General features: G+C 39.9%; 2 protein-coding genes across 2 annotated transcripts; both read right to left on the bottom strand.

Moving 5' to 3' along the window:
• Positions 1 to 377: 377 nt before the first annotated feature.
• On the bottom strand, positions 378 to 2,931 carry LOC4333882 (zinc finger protein CONSTANS-LIKE 16). The gene is made up of 2 exons (XM_015772626.3): positions 1,893 to 2,931; positions 378 to 1,188 (listed from the first exon to the last, which is right to left on the bottom strand). The coding sequence occupies exons 1-2, from the start codon at positions 2,847 to 2,849 to the stop codon at positions 880 to 882; spliced, it is 1,266 nt and encodes a 421-aa protein (XP_015628112.1). The 5' UTR covers positions 2,850 to 2,931; the 3' UTR covers positions 378 to 879.
• A 7,901-nt stretch (positions 2,932 to 10,832) lies between these two features.
• Positions 10,833 to 18,801, bottom strand: LOC4333881 (protein CASP). The gene is made up of 18 exons (XM_015777593.3): positions 18,547 to 18,801; positions 17,602 to 17,891; positions 16,866 to 17,015; positions 16,063 to 16,151; positions 15,837 to 15,946; positions 15,638 to 15,732; positions 15,115 to 15,167; positions 14,738 to 14,903; positions 14,276 to 14,368; positions 13,845 to 13,973; positions 13,609 to 13,728; positions 13,335 to 13,415; positions 12,676 to 12,783; positions 12,240 to 12,383; positions 12,060 to 12,158; positions 11,899 to 11,978; positions 11,356 to 11,448; positions 10,833 to 11,282 (listed from the first exon to the last, which is right to left on the bottom strand). The coding sequence occupies exons 1-18, from the start codon at positions 18,680 to 18,682 to the stop codon at positions 11,216 to 11,218; spliced, it is 2,103 nt and encodes a 700-aa protein (XP_015633079.1). The 5' UTR covers positions 18,683 to 18,801; the 3' UTR covers positions 10,833 to 11,215.
• Between the last annotated feature and the right edge of the window lie 826 nt (positions 18,802 to 19,627).

The following is a 19,627-nucleotide window of genomic DNA, read 5'->3' as shown; positions in this document are numbered from 1 at the left end:
AAAGTATATTTAACAATGAATCAAATGATAGAAAAAAATAATAATAATTACTTATTTTTTTAATAAGACGAACAGTCAAACATATTTAAAAAAGTCAACGGTGTCAAACATTTAGGGATGGAGGAGGTAACAGACAAGATCAAGTATTCAAATATAGATAGAAAGTATACACTATAAACATGTCTATAGTTTTTTTATCCAAAAATATTTAACACGTGATTACAACAGTTAGTGCTCTTGAGATCACCCAACAAACTAACAAAGCATTGGAAGGCATGCATACAAATAGAAGAACACTAGCCATTTCCGCTTCAACATCCTCTAGTTACATACTTACATGCTTATAACTATACAAGCTCCCATTGTAATTTCTCTACTTTGATCTTAAACACTGTATATATATACCAGTATATACATATAGGCCTTTACATACATTGATCCGGGATCAAAATCTACAACAACCTTTATAATTAGCAGGATCTTTCTTACAGAAAACCAAGAAAGTACACATCCTAGCCTAGCTACCACACACATAACTTACCTACTTAATTTGCACATGAAATTGTGCACAAGTACACAACCTGCCGGCTGCTTCAGTGCACACATGCATGGTACATTTGGTACGTATAGTAGAGTGGTAGGGCGCCCTAATTCACAAAGATTAATTCTGCTCAAAACTAACACTACCCCCAAACAATTAAACCTGAAACCAACATGCTACGATCGATGATTCGACGAGTTTGTATGTTTGTATATATATATAGTAGTATTTTTGTACTTATTGTTGGATCACGCAAACGGCTATCGCTAGCATGCATGCATGCATGTAGCTAGACGACGCGCGCATGCGCATCGGAAGCCGATCGAGAGCGGTAGCTCTCAAAAACGGTAGCGCCCGTGCGCGCCGCGCGGCGCGAGCATCATCGGCACCGGCGGCAGAGCGCGCGGCGGCGGCGGCGGCGGATGCTGGTGCCTGGGCAGCGGGAGCGGCGGCAGCGCGGCGGCGCGCTTGACGAACCGGCCCTTCATCCGCGGCCGCTTCTCGGCGTTGAGCTTGCGCACCTCGTACCGGATCTTCTTGGCGAACAGCCGCGTCCGCCGCTTCTCCCTGTACCGCGACACCCGCGCCTCCCTCTCGCCGCCGGTCACCGCCGTCACCGCCGCGCCGAGCCCTCCCCGGCTTCCCGCCTGCACGCACGCATAGGATAGCTCAGAACAGTACACAAGCTAGGTCGTGAAGAAAATGGCAGAAAGAGGAAAGTGCTTTCATCATCTAATAAATAGTTATAAAAAATATAAATAAAATAGATTAATTTAAATATTTCACTTTATAAACATACAGTTTTAAATTCAGCTTCTATAAATTTTAACAAACATGAAAAAATATAATTGCAGATGTACGAACTATTTTCAGTTTGATTGGTTCCTTTCGTTGCAATTGTAAAAGTTAAGCCTTGTATGCTTGCGGAGGTGATACATTTCATATTAATCTATGTTATCATTTTTCTTAAAAAAATAATAACTATTTACTCCATCCATTTTAAAATATAAGTATTTTTATACTTCGACACGGTCGTCGAGATACTACTTCGACCAACAATATCTACAAAGCTAAGATATTATAAATAAAAAGAGTTACATATTATGACAGTTTGTTCAATAATACATCCAGTAACATCAAATTTACAGGATTAATCTTTTTTTATTATTATTTTTTTACTATAAATAGTTAAATTTTAAAAATGTTGACTTAACACTATTTTAAAAATGCTTATATTTTTTAGCCGGAGGGAGTAGGTAATACGGAATAAAGGAGCTAAGATGGAGATGTCCATCGAGAGATGAAAATCCAATTCCGGCAGAAAGCTACAGATCTCTGCGTGAGAGCTTACCGGGAAGTCCGGCCATGACTCGCTGGGATCGAAGCGAGGGCGCTCGCCGTGGAACCACGGCGAGGCTCCGTCGCGGGCCCACGAGTCGATGACGCCCTCGTAGTCGAGCTTGAGTATCATCTCCGGCCGCTTCCTCTTCCTCTCCTCCCGCTCCGGCGCCGGCGCCGGCGAGATGGAGGCGAAGTCCATGTCCATGTCCAGGTCCAGTTTCACGTGAGGCTTCTCGTCGTCCAAGAAGCCCAGATCGTCGAACCCCTCGTCGACTCCCATGAGGAGGCTCTCCATGTCCGCCGCGAAGCTGGCGAGCTCCATGTCCGGCACGTCGAAGCCGGAGAGGCCGTCCGCCTCCACCGAGCCGGAGGCGAACTCCGGCGACGGCTCCGAGAACGGCACGACGCGTGCAGCAGGCTTCTGCTCGATCTGCTGCTCCTCGTCGTCGGCCGCCACGGGGTTGTAGAGCTCGGCGAGCATGGGGTCGAACACGGGGACGCGGTACAGCAGGTCCTCGTCGTCCTCTTCCCCGACGTCGTGGTCGGTGTCGCCCACGATCCCGGACTCCTCCGCCTCGAGGTCCGGGACCGCCGACGCCGCCGCCGCGGCCACCGTCGCGGCGGAGGCGTCGTGCTTGCCGCCTCCCCCGGGCTTGGTCCGGGGCGTGCGCGGCCGCCGCTTGAGCCCATGCAGCCACGCCGGCGCGTCGGGGTCGTCTGATCCGGCACGTGGAGCGGCCGCCGAGCGAGGGGAGGATGCCGGCGAGGAGGACGCCGACGGGAGGCGCACGCGGTGGTGCCGCCGCGCCAGCGGGTTCGCCGAGTGCACGGACGCGTCGCACGCCTGGCACAGGAACGCGTCGTCCGCGGGGCAGTGCCACCGCGCCCGCCGCCGCATGCACCCGTCGCACGCCCGCGCCGTGCGCGCCCCCAGCGCCGCGCCCGTCGCCGCGGCGGCGCTCGCCATTCCGTCGAACACCCTGCCTACCCAAACAACACAACACTTTTCGCGGTTAACAAAAAAAAATGGGAACAGTAGTGTAAGGGCGAGCGCCCGAGCCGTTTCCTTTATAAAATCGCGGACTCGGGTCCTGACCCCCGGGCCCACACGTCAGCGACAGTGCGGGTCGGCTGACAGGGAGGTGGGGCCCGTGAACACGCTTTTGCGCCACGTGGCGGGACGGGGGGAGGAGGTGGGGCCCGGGAGGACGGTTATCTGGAAGGTGATTGGCTGGCGGGGGGCGCGGAATCCGGAGGGGCGGAATGCCATTGGGCGGGCTGTCACGCCGTGGGATTTCCGGTGGGGGCCACCCGAGGGGATGGGCACGAGGCGAGAGAGGATTACTACGAGAGGAGGTTCGTGTTGTCAACTCTGTGATCTTCTTGGGTTGGTGACTCATCCATCAGCGAATAAAAGAAAAAAACTCATATATCGGAGCTATAATCACCAATAATCTTATGGAGTAGTTATTAATTAAGGGGTAATGCATATAACACATTGCCTCCACTCGAATACTACATCTGTTTTTTAATAGATGGCGTTGTTAATTTTTACTCCCTCTCCTAAAAAGGGTAACATAGGTGGTGATTTGACATCACCTAGGACAATGAATCTGGAAGGTTGCCTTTTTTTCGATAGAGTGAGTAGATCATTTGATTTAAATGATCACATGATTTTTTTTAATAAGATGGATAATCTAATGTATATACCCAAAATTCAATGGTGTTATCTATTAAAAAACAGAGGTAATACAACATAATAATTTTATTTATTTATTTGCTTTCAAATCATGGCGCAATTAGGCTTAAAAGATTCGTTTCACAATTTACACGCAAACCGTGTAATTGGTTTTTCTTTTTGTCTACATTTAATATTCTATGTATGTGTCCAAACATTCGATGTGATGGGTGAAAAGTTTTTATTTTAGAAACTAAAGAAGGCCTTAATTATACGTGATAATCCTGAGTCTTGTGCTTAAATGCTCATGGTACTTGTTCTCACAGGCGGTAGCCCGACAAGCGTAGGATGCCATGATTGATCTGTATCTTTCGAAACAGTATTTCTGAACAGTGTTTGTCTGTTTGATCGAGCTGATGCCAAATGGAATGGAAATTAATTTAACTATCATTTTGTATAAGACAGTAGGCTATGCCTATCCGCACGCGTGCTGTACATAAATCATGGATAATGGTGCCTTGTCAACTGGTCATCTCAGTTTTGTGAGAATGTTGTAGTAGGTCGATAAAAACGCCTGAAGCGTACTCTATATCAAACAGCGGGATTGATTGTGATGTATTGGGTAGAATATACATGATGGTTGTTTAATTTTTACCAGAACATAAATTCAAATGTTTTATTTAGATATATGTCCATAAGTTTATCCAACTTCTACGCTTTAGGATACATACATGGTAATTTTGAGCTTGGCGACCTTCTTGGGAATTAACTGAGATGAACCATGGCAGTGATCGTGGGTATATGACTCTATCTACTATGTTTAAATCCTAACTAGAAAATGAGCGTGCATGTTGGCACGCATGCTAATTTAGCCTCTAATATTTCATTTAGATATTATTTGGAATATGGGATTTATTTATAGCAATTAGTGTAAAGATTTATATCAAGTATATGCAAATATCTTACATCGAAAGTATCCTTTAGTGTGTTCTAGATAAGTTTGTAGAACACCCAAGAATAACATATATCATGCTATAGAATAATATTGTTTTAAGTTTTAACTTATCAGTGGTGAAGATGATATTTTAATATATAGAAAGGCGTATTTCCTGAATATTCTACATTGCTTTTGTACTTTGTAAAGTTTAGCATCTAAGCTGTTGTGATTAGAATAAAATAGTTTTTATTATATACTTGATTTCTATTTTTTTTAAAAAAGTAAAACCTTTACTTTTTTTAAGAAATACATGATAACTTGTTGGAATCTCTCCTTTTTTTTCGGGAAATCTCTCATTTACTTTCTAAGAAGTTAAATTTGCAGATGCGATAGAAAAAATATATATTTATATCCTCACCTCTTGTATTTGAACCGTCTATATTGAAATTTAATTTTTATATATAATTAATTTGTTTATTGCTTTTCTTCGTACAAGTTACTGGTTTAGTTTATGCAAATGCATGCGACAATATGTGAGCTTACTGCATGGTTGGCTCGGTCGGCATAGTGCGAAAGCACTGCAATTGCCCACGAACCAATGTGGGCAAGCGAGACGTCTAGAAAGTGCATTATTTTTACGCGAGAGGCTCACACCATTACTCCCAGTTATTCCTGAATGGCAGCAGAGGCATGCATGCTGCAAGCACGGAGTTTATGCTACGCCTGTTGTCTAAATGGTGGAGAGACACGTGGCAGTAAATAAACGGATAAAAGATGGACCAATCAGCTGGCAAGGAGATTAGCCAGCTTTAGATATATCAATATATAGATGATCCATATTACTTATATATAGGTGCATTTTCAATAGAGATTTAATGAGAATAGAGTTTTTTGCGAGGAAATGAGAATAGAGATTTGTTAGTCTTCACCATCTCTCGAAATGTGCATATGCACTTGTTGGTGTTTGAAATGTGCATACGCACACGCTCATCCGCATGTGTCCCCTAACAAGTCATACTATGGCAGCTGTACATTGATGAATAAGTTAAATAACCATTCTACCCCAAAAATGGTACTATGGCATCTTACAAGGAGAGTCAAAACGAGAAAGTGGGATAGCTGTCAGGACAATCATATTTATTTGTAAATGTGAAAATGGGTATGAGCTATATCGTCTGATAGCATTATTTGACGTTCTAGACAAAGGATTAATCAGCTTTGTTCTTCCAAAAATATATTTTTAAGTTATAATTCAAAGAAACTTCATTGATCATATGGAACAACTGAAGGGGAATTTTTACCCATTCCTGATTCCCACCCACAACCTGCTGCTAGCAAGGCAGCAGGGCTATCTCCCAGCCTATTTCGTTTCATTTTTTTAGCTATTTGCCTTTTCGGTATACTGGGAGGTTAAGAGAACGTTTTGATGAGCCTCAGATTACTTTACCTGGATCAAATACAGTTTTCTAGGCATATAAATAATTTATATCGATTAGTTGTTTATCAGTTGGAGCAACTATGTCGCTGATATATGTGTAAAAAACGATACCAACGATGACCATAGATTGGAGAAAATATTTTTATTTTGCTACCATGTATGATGATTTTCTTAAAATCTCGTTACAACACACAGACATTTAGCTAGTCAATTATATTTTTTTTATTAGGGGAGGAGGGGGGGAGGCTGTGGTATAAACAACTTTTTAGCTAAAAGAAAATTTGTAACTTTAGGAGAAAATATGGCTGTAGTTTTCGGAATTACTAATTAAGGTACAATTCAGAGATCCATATATCTTTGGTAATCCAAAAGGAACTCTGAGATCTTTCTAAAAGTAAAGGAGTATTGTTCTTATTGAAAAATCACATGAAAATCAGCAAGAAAGCTCTGCTCCATGCGTGCTCCCTCTCTCTCTCTCTCTCTCTCTCTCTCTCTCTCTCTCTCTCTCTCTTGGTCTGGTATAAAAATTGATAATAATAAGCTACCTATTTTTACTTTTTTTAATGAAAAAGGCAACAATTACCTATCTACTAGGGCGAATTTCCTCATTAATTGCCAATGGCATGACTCTCTTGGGTGTTCCTATCATACAAGGTCGGCATCTGCTCGCAGACAACACAAATTCGCAAAACTGACACCGATCGATGTGCGCATGAAAGGTCCTCTCATGCGAGAATAATTTTTGTGGAGAATAATTGGCTGGTGAGAATAATTATTGTGGACAGAGTTGCTCTCCTACATATATTTGAATGTAACTAACTGTGACTTTGTTACACCATATATATACATATTATTCTAACATGAAAAAAAAAATATATGTGTGGAGCGTGAGACACTGCCAAGCTAGGTTCACAAAGTGTGAGTGCTTCGACTCCTTGGGCTTGAGGAGATGCATAAGGCACGTATACTATATCCATGAACTTCAGCCGATGGCCTTGGAAGATGTGGCTGTTCCTGATCAGCGATGGACTGATGATGTGGCACGCCAGGTAAGCAGTAGATCTTTGATATGCTATCGACACATGGGTCCTAACAAAGCCAGTTGTTAGATCCTAACCTCACGTATAGAGCAAGTCATGAGGCATGGGATATGGGCAAAGTAGATAGCATGCCGTATGCAACGTCAGCATATCCCTAGAGTGGGTGTTAACTAGGAGTAATTGACACAGCTACTAAATAATAGTATACGAGATGTGCTTCTATGCTCTTCAAAGAAAAAATTGCACAATTTTTAAAGAAGATGAAAGGATAGTATAAACATTATTCAGAAAGGGCAATTTCATCCTTGAGAGGGAGTTAATCTCCGATCCTAAAAGTTCGGAAGCCACACCAAAGCTCACCGGCAACTTGTTCTGCTCGCCGCCGTCACAAACTGAAAGCCACTAAACAACAACCGCGATCACCATTGCATTTGCATTGCATCACAAACACAAATCGTTCATCACTTGAAACAGCATCAAAAGTTATAAGCCGATCTGTTTTTTTTATTTGTAGCCTCTGCATCAAACCTGAGAGAACTAGCTGAATTACTTAATCGTGATGCTATTGATTAAAGCAACCAAATCAGAGATGATAATGGATCTGCTCAGTGTTGGGATCAGGCTGCAGTGCAGTCCTAACCACGATGACATAATCACGGGCAAGAAGCTTCATCGAGAGGACCAGAGTAGATACTGGCGCCTACGACAACTTTGTTCGGGGGTAGCGCCGCCATGGTGATTTTGACAAAATGGTCGAGTGATGGCGCCGGAGGTGGAGAAGAACGGCGGGAGAAAGGGGCGGTGATACAGGGTAATTTTCTCCAAAGACAAAAATGCCCTTGTTAAAACGGTTTAGGCTATTGAAGTACTTCTAATCTGAACCTCTCATCTTCTTTAAAAATTGTGCAATTTTTTCTTTGAAGAGCATAGAAGCACATCTCATAGTATACTCTTTTGAGTAATTCTAGCGTAAATTGTATCGTTGGTACGTGAACTTGCGAGGTGAGTGTGATTTAGTATATGGAATTTGTAAATTACTCATTTTAATGTATAAACTTGTCTGGTCCATATAAACCAAAGCAAAAACATGTCGTAACTAATTTCACTAAGTTGGATGCAGATGGATGTTATGTAGGCTCGAATTTCAAGATGATGTTAGTAGATATGCATATCAAACATATAACAAGCCATGTTAATTATACATATTAAAAATGTATATAAAGGGGATATGTAATGGATACGAAATAATATAAGAACAAATTAAGTACAGTGTAAATGTTAATTATTTGCACATACGACATGTCTCATGCTCTCAAATGTGTGTAACATTCTATAATCAGACTAGCTATATAATACATCGTTTTACAAATGTTCGCACGCAAAAGAAAAGTTTATGCATCATAATGTTTATAAGTTGAGTGAAGTGCACGAGCGGTCCCTAAACTTGTACGGATATGTCATCTAGGTCCATAAACTCTCAAAATACATTTTTAGCTCTTTAAACATGTCATAAGTGTCATATAGGTTCAAATGGGCTCCAACCCGCTCCATGAGACAGCGTGGCATGTCATGGTGACGCTTAAGTGTCAGCGGAATCCACATATTAGTCACATAGAAAAAAATAAAAATTATAAAGAGAGGAGAGAGAGGATAAAATTATGTTTTTAATTTTGAAAAATAAATAAATAAAGAGAGGAGAAAATTATGTTCTTAATTTTTCAATATATGACTGACATATGGGTTCTACTGACACGTATGCACCATCATGGCATGCTACATCAACACACGGAGTGGGTTGGAGCCCATTTAGAACTATATGGTACCCAAGACAAATTGAGAGACCCAAAAATGCATTTTGGGAGTTCAGAAGCCTAGGTAACACACCCACACACGTTTAGAGACCGTTTATGTACTTCTCTCGTAAGTTTGTGTACTAAATTGCATCCACTTGACAAGTTCGTATATCGTTAACACGGTCTACTCGTAAATGTAAGGCATATTATGGAGACACTTTTTAACCTATTAAATAGTATGACTTTTGAAAAAAAAAATATTCATCAGTATAGAACCTTTTTATATCAACTTTGTAGTGCCTAAACTCAGTTTTATCCATCACCAATCATCCATCAACAAAACGCCGTTAGAAGTTGATAGCTGAACTATTTGCAGGGTGATAAGCGACGAGATTCTTTCTTAGCAAAAATGCTCACATAAGTCGCTCACCAAATCAGTGATGTTCAGACATCCCCTCAACCTCAAGTGCGTACGGCCGGTGAAAATCAACACACATTCCACACACAGTGATACTACAGCTGACGTGTCGAGCATAGCTGCAGGGGCTTTCCTTCGTCCGGGCCCCACAGGGGAGAGCCACACCAGCTCGACTCGACGGATAGCCACAGCGCCAGATCGCGCCCGACGGCGACACCCTCCACCTCCGCGGGCGACGTGGCCGGATCCGCCCCATGCGACGCGCCTGTGGCCCGTACGCGACCGCCGCGCGCCCCGCGACGCGGCCGGGCGGCCCCACCCGCGCGCTCTGTGCCGCCGGGAGAGAGAGCCAGGCGAGGCCGCGGCGAGCTCGGCTGTCGGCAGCCTCGCCGTTGTGGCTTTGCCGCCGCGGTGAAGGACAAGTCCGGTCCTTTTCCCGGCTCTTGCAGTCTTGCTGCTACTGTGGCTAATGAGTTATCCTATTGGAAAACAATAGTGATGCGGTGTTGTTGTCGTGGATTTAAAAATATTAGGCATAAGTAAATGGGTTTTTAATAGAAATTCAATGAGATCATGGTTGTATTGATGGTTTTTATCTCTTAAAGCATATGTTAGAGGACTTATTTATGAGGGGGTGTGTGATGTTCCTGTACAGTGGTGTGCGCATGTGTACATCTACAGTGTAATCGAAAAAAGAAAATGAGTTATCCTCTAGACTCACCAGCGATGTGATCCCTACGGTCGGCGGCAAAAAGGGCGAAGCACCCGTTTAGATGGGACTAAAACTTTTTAATCCCTATCACATCGAATGTTTGGACACTAATTATAAATATTAAACGTAGACTATTAATAAAACCCATCCATAATCTTGAACTAATTCACGAAATGAATCTATTGAGCCTAATTAATACATGATTAGCATATGTGATGCTACAGTAAATATTCTCTAATTATAGATTAATTAGGCTTAAAAAATTTATCTCACGAATTAGTTTTCATTTATGTAATTAGTTTTGTAAGTAGTCTATATTTAATACTACCTTCGTTTTTTAATAGATAACGCCGTTGACTTTTTCTCACATGTTTGACCATTCGTCTTATTAAAAAAATTTACGTAATTATAATTTATTTTGTTATGAGTTGTTTTATCACTCATGGTACTTTAAGTGTGATTTATATCTTATACATTTGCATAAATTTTTTGAATAAGACGAATAGTCAAATATGTGAGAAAAAGTCAACGGCGTCATCTGTTAAAAAACGAAGGGAGTACTCTAAATTAGTGTCTAAATACAAAGACTTAGTTAAATCCTGATCCAAACCCCACCGAAATGAGAAAAAAGGAAAAGTTAGTTTTTACATGTTTTTTTGCTTGTTTTTCTCTTCTTTTTTTTGGGTTAGTTCGAGAGAGCCAGCAGCTCGAGAGAACAGAATTAATGATTGGTGTGGCGAAGACAAGCAAATATACTGTCGATAATGTGACTTTGGACAAGTTGTGTAGTACTGTGTTTGGTGAATCCTGTTCAGGCAAAGCTCATCAGGTCTGGTTTGTAGTTTTCGGAGTAAGGAGCATTAGAGCTGAACCACTAATTCCTCTAAAAAGAATTAGACCACTAGAATTGTAGTGGATGTTCTAAGCATTAAAATTTTTCATTTGAAAATGGTAGTGACAACTTTGATTTCATTACTCAAGTTGTTTGACTTTATCCTTTTGGCATTTGTACAACCATCATTATCAGGCGTGCATTCATTTTACCCACAGAATTGACAATTAGTGATACAACAGTTTACATAATAACGGCTCAAACGCACGACCACGCCTCATCCTGTCATTTCCCATCCACCCCGTCTCCATATCTGGAAAATTTTTATCTACAGAAAACGTATTCAGACGTCTAATGGACATAAAGAATACATGTCAACTATGGCTTCAGTCATATGGTCCTATGCAAAGATTTCCTGAGATCAAACCCCAGATTTTGGTTTTCAGCGTGATGAAGTGATAATACCAGACACATGGAACTTCCATTTAGAGCGCATGTGGTAGCGTCTGATTGCCAGCGTCCAAGATGATTTCATCATTTGCAGGTGTTGTGCTGTGCAAATATTCCATGTTAGCCCATGCTCAGGAACAGAGTTTAAAATTTTGAAAAGGCGATGCATGCATACCTGAGATAGCTCAAAGCTGACATTCTGTACAGCAATGTAAATACAAGGAGATGTAATCCAATAGTGTAGAAGAATATAAATGTCCGGGCATATCTGTGAATACAAATAGAAAAGATGTTACATAAGCTACTTGTCATTCCGCTACATGGATAAGTTTTAAAAAAAAAGGAAAAGTGAACGAAAACTCAACCAGCAGATCTGTTATGCATTATGACAGATTGATAGGTGTTTCCTGGTCCTCCAGAAAAGAATTACTCTCCCATTAAACGGCTAACATTAATAAGAAGCGGCTGGTTTAAACATGCTACCAGGGAGAGTGTCGTTTGCATGGCCGCAAGGCACATTAACTAGACTCATAAGTCCTAACATCATTAAACACAAGATCATAATATTTGGTATGGTCGAAACATAGAAGTTTGCCATGAATAGCTCTAACTAGTGTTTACCAGTTATCATCAAAGATCAGTATGTGCCATGAAAAGGAAGAGGCAAAGCCTGAAATTGAACCCAAAGAAAAAAAGGGAGAAAACGATGGTGTCATACTTGTTACCAAGGAGAAAACGTCCACTGCTAAGAGTGATTTTGTCTCTTAAACCAAGTTCCTTGTACCGTTGATCCTTTTCCTGGATATGGAATTAAATGTATGTATAAGCTATAGAGTAACGTATATAACACGTTATCATAAAACGTAAACATTTTGTTACCTTCTTTGAAAAAGCAGCAAAAGGATTTATGTCATCCTCATACATTTTCTTGTACTTCGTCTCAACATCTGAAGAACCACTTTCAACATCTTCTGCATACTGCAAAACACAATGTAACAAAGGTCAAAAGCTAGAATGCTGTGGATTTTGCTATTTTCCCTTGAAAGGATGTGTATAAACCTTCTTTGGTCCTCTGGAAACAATCTTCTCATGGCTGTAGTCCTGCACGTAACGAATCTTCCCATACAGTTGAACATTATCTGCTTTAGTTTTTTCCAATTCTACAACTAGCATTTCATACTTCTCTTTTAGTCTTCTTAGTTCCTAGGAGACACAAAATGGCAATAAGTCAAAACAAAACAAAACAAAGAGGCACATAGATAAAAATGAAATCATAAATAAACATATACAGATCCCCACTTCAAAGAAAAATCAAGGGCATGACCCTCTCATCTCGCTATCCATTAATATAGTAAAAAGGACAACAGATCGAAAAGACTAAAAGAAATTAGCACATCATGTCATTTCACATCTAATTCACATGAGAACTACACTATCATCGTTGCTCTAAATTGTAAACTGGTACAGTCCCTTTTCAAAATTTCATGAAATATACCTCCTCAGTTTCACGTAGACGTGTACGGAAACGATCCCTCTGATTGCAAATGACCTTAAGCATGGAACTTTGGTCTTGGTCTTGTGGTGCATGCCTTGGATCAGTACCCTGAAAATATGTATTAACAAGGGAGTGAAGGCTATTCTATTATAGCAACTAACTGAAAATAACACATGTTTGCTACGAATTGGGAATGAATAGAGAAGGAAATTTTTAGCGCATTTTGTCTAAGTATGGCAAAACAAGGCTACTATAGTTTGTTAGCTTGATTATTGACTTGGAAAGGCAAGACAGGATTTTTAGATTAAAGCATAAGTTTACAAACCAATAGTTACGAAAATAGTGTATACAAAAGACCAGTGATTAATCCATACGTCAGATAAAGAGGTTTAGTACAGCATCTCTGTACACTGACAACATTCATGGTAAATCCAGATCTTTATGACAGCTTCAAGATGTATATAAGAATTTAAAATTGAACTTTTCAATTGAGTTTCTCTTGCATGTTTTGTCCACTGCTGAGTTAAAGCAGGCATTATACATCATATAATAAACAAATATGGTGCTTTGAGGATGGGATTTGGTAGTTTGTATTCCAAAACAAACTTCAACCAGCACAAGCTTTAAACAAATAAGATACTGAACAACCTGGAAATTACCTCTGCTACTTCATTTGAGCCAATTTCTTGAAGATCCCAATCATTCAGAAGTGAAGTCCTCCTATCAGTTGAACTATAGCCCTGCAATAAAGCTAATATATATTAGTTGCATGTCCTTCAGAAGATGAAACTAAAATAATAAATCATTTGGTTTTTCATTTTCTGAATTGTGAGATTACATAATTGTAACAGTATGAATCATGATTCAAATTGACATATTATACTAAAATGGTAAAGTACTATATCCATAAGGATCAATTGCTACTGATTAAACCTTTAGTATGTCATCCTCGAGTTTCAAAATCAACTTCTGCTGCTCTTCAGCCTTTGCAGTTAGCTCAGCAATCTTTTTTTCAGCCTCCTCAAGAAGATTTGACTTCTCTGATATTTTGACCTTCAAGGTATAAGAACATGGCTAGTCAGAACAGAGAAACAAGTTCACCTTGCATTTCTGTATGCACGAGGAATCGCCTAGATGCATTTTAGTATCCAAACTAAAGGCCAACCAACCTTCAGCTGTGTTAGTTCATGCTCCATTTTACGGTTCTTATCAAGAAGCAAAGCTTCCAACTTGCTCATTTCTTCACCATTTGTTGCTAGCTCCCAATCTTCAGCTTCAATGGAGTTGTACCCTACAGCCTGGTATGTCATCAGGAATAAGCATAACAAGGGGGAGAGAGGTCTTCGTAGAGAAATGATGGAAAAGAACATAATGCTACCACGAAGATATTATTTTAGGATCACCACCTGTACAACATGATGAGGGTACTACTTACACAGCTACAGGAAGCAACATAGGAAAGCAGAAATCATGTACAGTTCAGATTTGCAATTACATTAAATGGGCATGCAATGAGTGCAGAACCAACTGGTGGATGTAATACAGGTACTACAGAAAATATCATAAAGAATTTCATGACATGAGTATTTTCTCTAAATACCTGCAAAATCTGAACCTTTTTCTTGAGATCATCTACTAGTCTTCTTGTTGGTCTTTCTTGAAGTTCTTTCTTCAACTCTGTCAGAGCATTTTCCTACAGATTGGAAGTTAATTAGCAAAGTAAAATAGTGGGTAACAAACAGTTGCAAAGAAAGAAATCATTCCAAATAATATATGCATGGTTTTGATGCTTCAATCCACACCAAAAATGTGACTAATACATATAATGGTACATTCTATAAAACCCACACATAACAATTGAGGCTAGCATAATAGAAATCGATAGTGATAGAAGCAAAGAAATTAACCTATATTCAACAAAATTTCGACAACGGATTGTGATAAATGAGTAATAGACAGGTAAATGATCGCTTTAAAGTTGTTTTCTACTACAGTCCTGCCATGAGTTATTTCAAGAAACAGTTATCGACTTTACACAGTAAGGTCTTTTGATGACGAGTACCTTCTCACTGAGCAAAGCAGTCAACTTTTTCAGTTCATTAACATGTGTTTCTCTCTCAGAAGATAAAGTATTTTCAATACTACGCAGTTCTGCATTCAGCTCTGAGATGATCTTCTCCTTGGCATTCAAGGAACTCTCAAGTATATCACTTGAGTCCACGTAGTCACTGTAGAATAACATGATTCAGACAATAAGTTCAGCATTTACTTTTGGGTAAGCACAGAAAAAAACAAATAAAATGCTAATAAACAGCAATACTGGTGAAAGGCGCGAGCCACGTGTTACTAATATATGAATTATGGATGCTGACAAATCTACACTTTCGAAATCAATAAGGCTTAATACATCATATATATGGAAAATGCAAATAAACTAACCTACTATTGGTTGCATCTTCATTTGTTGTTTGCAACTGAGATCGTAAATCACCCTGCAGGAAAACAATAAAGGCATAAAACATGGTATTCCAGATCAGACGCTGGCAAGCAATAGCTGTGCAAACTACAGCTACAGTCTCATGTAAGTCCCGCAACTTCTTTCTGATGTAGATATTCTAGATATTTCATTGTCCAATTCCCTAATTTGGTTTACTTAGTAACTCTACTAGTTTTATGCGATTGATTTTCTGATATAAAATTAGACAGTAATTTCAATAATGTTATGTATACCAAATGTCTTAAAAGATTTCTTAATGCAGGAATTGCATGAATCAAGAACCTGTATATGGTTCAATTGCAAAGGTTCAGTGATGATAGAACTTAGTAGCATCCATGTATTTGGTTATTGGTAATAATGGTCATTGCATGATTTGTAGAAAACAGATAGCACTGTTATCAATGTTATGTTCAAATATTTGTCTAGTCAAACACATTAAGCTCGCATTTCAAAACAAAAGGCTACCTTTTCTCTCTCAAGACTAACTAAACGTGCTTGGGCCCGTTCAACTTCATCCAACAGAAGATTGACTTCAGTTTCCTTTGCAGCCCGGTCCTCCTCTGAAAGAAACATGATACTTCATCACAACAGCGAAACCTTTGAACATGTTTCTCCCATAAAGTCACAAAGACCTTCAAGGTTACACAGTTGTAATAAAAGTAACCTGATTGAGTACGAAGCTCAAACAATTGACTTTGTGCTGATTCATGTAGCTTCTGCATATTCTTTACACTTTCTGTGGCTTGTCTTAGCTGGTCCTGCAATGCCCGCTCCCTACAACCATGAAAAACTAAAAGGTAAAAAAAATATGCTTCAGACAAAAAAAAAAGCATTGGAAACATGATGATCATAGAGCAGTTATATTTCTAGTTACCATTAATTCACAGTACCTGTCTTTCAGGGCTTCAAGAGTTTTCTGGCTATCTTCTGCCAAACTCCTCTGCTTCATTTCAACCATCTCTCTGACTTTTTCCTCCATCTAAAATTATTAAATGGAAGAAAGAATATTGCAAAAAGAAAAGAAGAACTTGAGAACAATGGAAGTTTGGCGTTTGAAATAAATTGGAAGAAATCAGCAGGAATTTAATGAAGAAAAGTTATTGGGCCAATAATAATTATCCGCAACACACATATTTGAAAAAAAAATATTTCACTTTTCATACAAATTAAATAACATAGAAACATTTTTATTATTTTCGATCGATTGTGTTATGCTCAGAAATACATTATTAGTAGGTCAGAATGTCAGCAGAACAAAAACATACTTATGTAAAATAGAGACATGTTTATCGCATAATTTTGATTGACTGTGTTATGCTCAGAAGTACATTATTAATAGGTCAGAATATCAGCAGAACAAAAACATACTTATATTGCTATTAGGTAAAATATTCATTTCTGTCTCTAGAATGTAGAATCTATGCAAAAGAATAGCTAAAATATTGCTCATTGTGAGTTTCTGAAACTAGATTTAAAATAATTTCTACAGATAAAGGTTCCAAATTGTCAGAAAAATGGACTGCCATTCAAAGGTATACAGTATGTGGATATAATAAGTCACTATTTACGAGTGAAAAAACAATAGTATCCGACCGAACTTATCTTTTTTTACTTCCTTCATGGAAAGAACAAGAAATAGACTTAATTCTAGCTAAGAAAAGAGAGCAAGCAACTGAGTAGAATCAGAACAGACCTGTTGTTCTAGTTGGCGGTTTCGCTCCTCAAGTCGCCTAATTGTTGCTTGTTGGTTCTTTAGGTGGGCGGCTTCTGCCCGGTACTCTTCAAGCTCAAGTTTCATCTTCCGATTTTCAGTCTCCAGTTCAGATAGTTTCTGATCTTGCTCCTGAATGGATTGGATGATAAACAGGACAGGTTGGGGAGAAATGTCAGTGCCATAAAATAATTGAAGCCTATCTATTATACTGAAAGCACCTAAAGTTAGAAATATCTTGCTTTGTTACACGAAATTGCAGTACAAAACAATGAAGTTGAAAGCTCTCCTCTGGAAGCACTTAAAGTTGAGACATCTGGCTTTGTTATACAAAATTGCAGTATCCGGCTTTGTAATTTCAACAATTTACTACTTCTACTATGCTGGAGCAAACTAACTGTTATCTATATTTTGCAATCTGACAAAATTACTATTATAGTTTCAAATAAGTAACTGGACATATTATTGCAACAACTTGCTCGGTTGTACATAGTTACAGAACAATAAGAGTTACTATAACCATTTATGTCACATACAACTACAAGTACAATTCTTCAGGCATGTACTTAGGCGTCAATAGGAAATAACAAGATGGAAACTGGCTAAAACAAACAAGGCAAAATGTTAAGCATTGGTGGAAATTTGTGGTTTTGGCAAAAATACTAAGGCGGAAGGGGGGATTAGAAATAAGCTACAGTAGATGATAGATAGAACATACAGCCATAGAAGCAAGAGCTGGGTATGGATCAGGGGCTTCATAGAGCTTCTGGTAGATGTTGAGAAATGCATTTTCTCCAAATTTTGCTCTCTTTGTGAGATTATCAACTTCCTCTTGATAACTCTTCAGCAAAGAATTGAATAAACTAAGCTTATCATCTGAAGACGCCTTCTTGAAATCCCTAGTGCTCTCAGCAAGCCGGCGTCTGTTTTTCTGGCTGGTCTCTTGATTCTCTGCAATCTTTAAACCCTGCTCATCCAAACCACCTCTTTCCTTCTCCAGATCAAAGTCTAAAGTGCAAAGTAAGCAAGAGTCAGATAATCCGCAATAGATAGCATAACGTTTACATTGTATCAACCTTCATCGACATGCAAGAGAACTTAACAAACTCGCCGTGATTTTCTCCTATAGTGCACGGCCATTCATACTCGGTAGTTATTTCACATTATAAGTCCCTAACAGAAACTACAGTTAGCAGGAAAGCAGCATGCTACCCTCACAAATCATACCTACTAACCTCTTAACATTAAGCAAATGGTGAAAGTTTACATTCATAACTAACTCATTGTACAAAGGCTGTTGCTAGATCGAATGGCTATACAGAACTAGTTTAGGATGATAACTGCATCCTCAAAGCCTATGCTACTGAAATTGCTTCCCACACTTATTGTTAAGCATATCGCAAGTCTTACTCTAATTGAGGAAGTAGAGAGCGCAAATGCTAGCAATAGATTGGAACGGAAGTGCCAATGTAGGCCAACATTTCACCGAGATTAAGATCCCTCCACTTGCGATCAGTAACAAACCCAGACAAATTCTTCTAGAGTCGTGGCAATCACTATCCCCGAAAGCTTGAACGGGAGACGACCCAATCCAACCCAGTCCACCGGTCTCACCAACTCAAACCATCATCATCACGAGGGGGCGAGTAAGACCAGGGCGGACCTTTCCAGAAGCTGGAGACGACGGCGAGCGGCGACGACATCGCCGCTGCGGCGGCGGCCGACGAGGAAGGGGGCGGGGGAGGCGGCGGCGGCGGCGGCGAGCGGTCGCGCTCCGCCGCGGCCGGCGAGGCCTCCATGGGGCTCGTGGGATCTGGGCGTCCGGATCTGCGCGGGATCCGGTGGGGCGGGCGGCGACGGCGAAGCGATGCGATATCGCGATCTGCTTGCTGCGCGAAGTCCGAAGTGGTTTTGGCGCAGTTGGTGCAGCGAGCCTGGTCTGGTGCGTACGTCCGGGCCAAACCCGTTGGTTCGGTGGTTCCACCGCAACGCGTCAGTGGCGTACGTTCTGGGCGTGGCTTCTCCCTTCTCAAGCTAAACGAAAGTTGTCCCCTTTTTTATGGGGGAAATAATAAGAAACTGATTGAAGATAAACTCACGACGCAGAAAATAAGAAAGACATTAGTATGGTTAATTAAGTTATAATTTTTAAAAGCTTGAAAATTTGATTTATTTGATATTTTTAAAGCAACTTATATATAAAAAGTTTTCGCACAAAATACACCGTTTAGCGATATGAAAATCATGGTAATGAGAACAGAGATAAAACATACATCTTATTCAGAAAAGAACGATGCCAAACTTGAGTTGGATTTTGAGATACAAAGTTTTTGTGATTGGAGTTGAGATATCAATATTATGAGCCGATACTTTCTATGGTTCTAAGTTGAAAGTTTGTTTCATATCTTGAAGAGGATTTTTTTTTTTTTTGCAATTTCAATTGAAACTTGAGGTCATTAGTGGAATATTGGGCATTTGAATTGTATGATTGGAATTTTTTGGAAAAATGAACTGAAATTTCTCATATCTAGTCGATATATCTCCAACCAGCTTACACCGTCATGGAAAGTAGGACACTCACCATGAACTAAGAGTAAAATGCTCTCTAAATAGAATATTATAGTAAAATAAGAAACAATCTTCTCTTTTACCTATATATCCTTCACACTCCTATGGTAAGAAGATAAAAACACGAATGCTGAGGAGAAGAGGAGAAAAAGAGATACGGGGTTTCCTTTTGGATA

The sequence above is a fragment of the Oryza sativa genome, chromosome 3 (genome assembly GCF_034140825.1).
Source record: "Oryza sativa Japonica Group chromosome 3, ASM3414082v1".
Lineage (NCBI taxonomy): Eukaryota > Viridiplantae > Streptophyta > Magnoliopsida > Poales > Poaceae > Oryza > Oryza sativa.
Note: the sequence above shows the minus strand (reverse complement) of the source record. Positions and strands in the feature narration are given on the sequence as shown.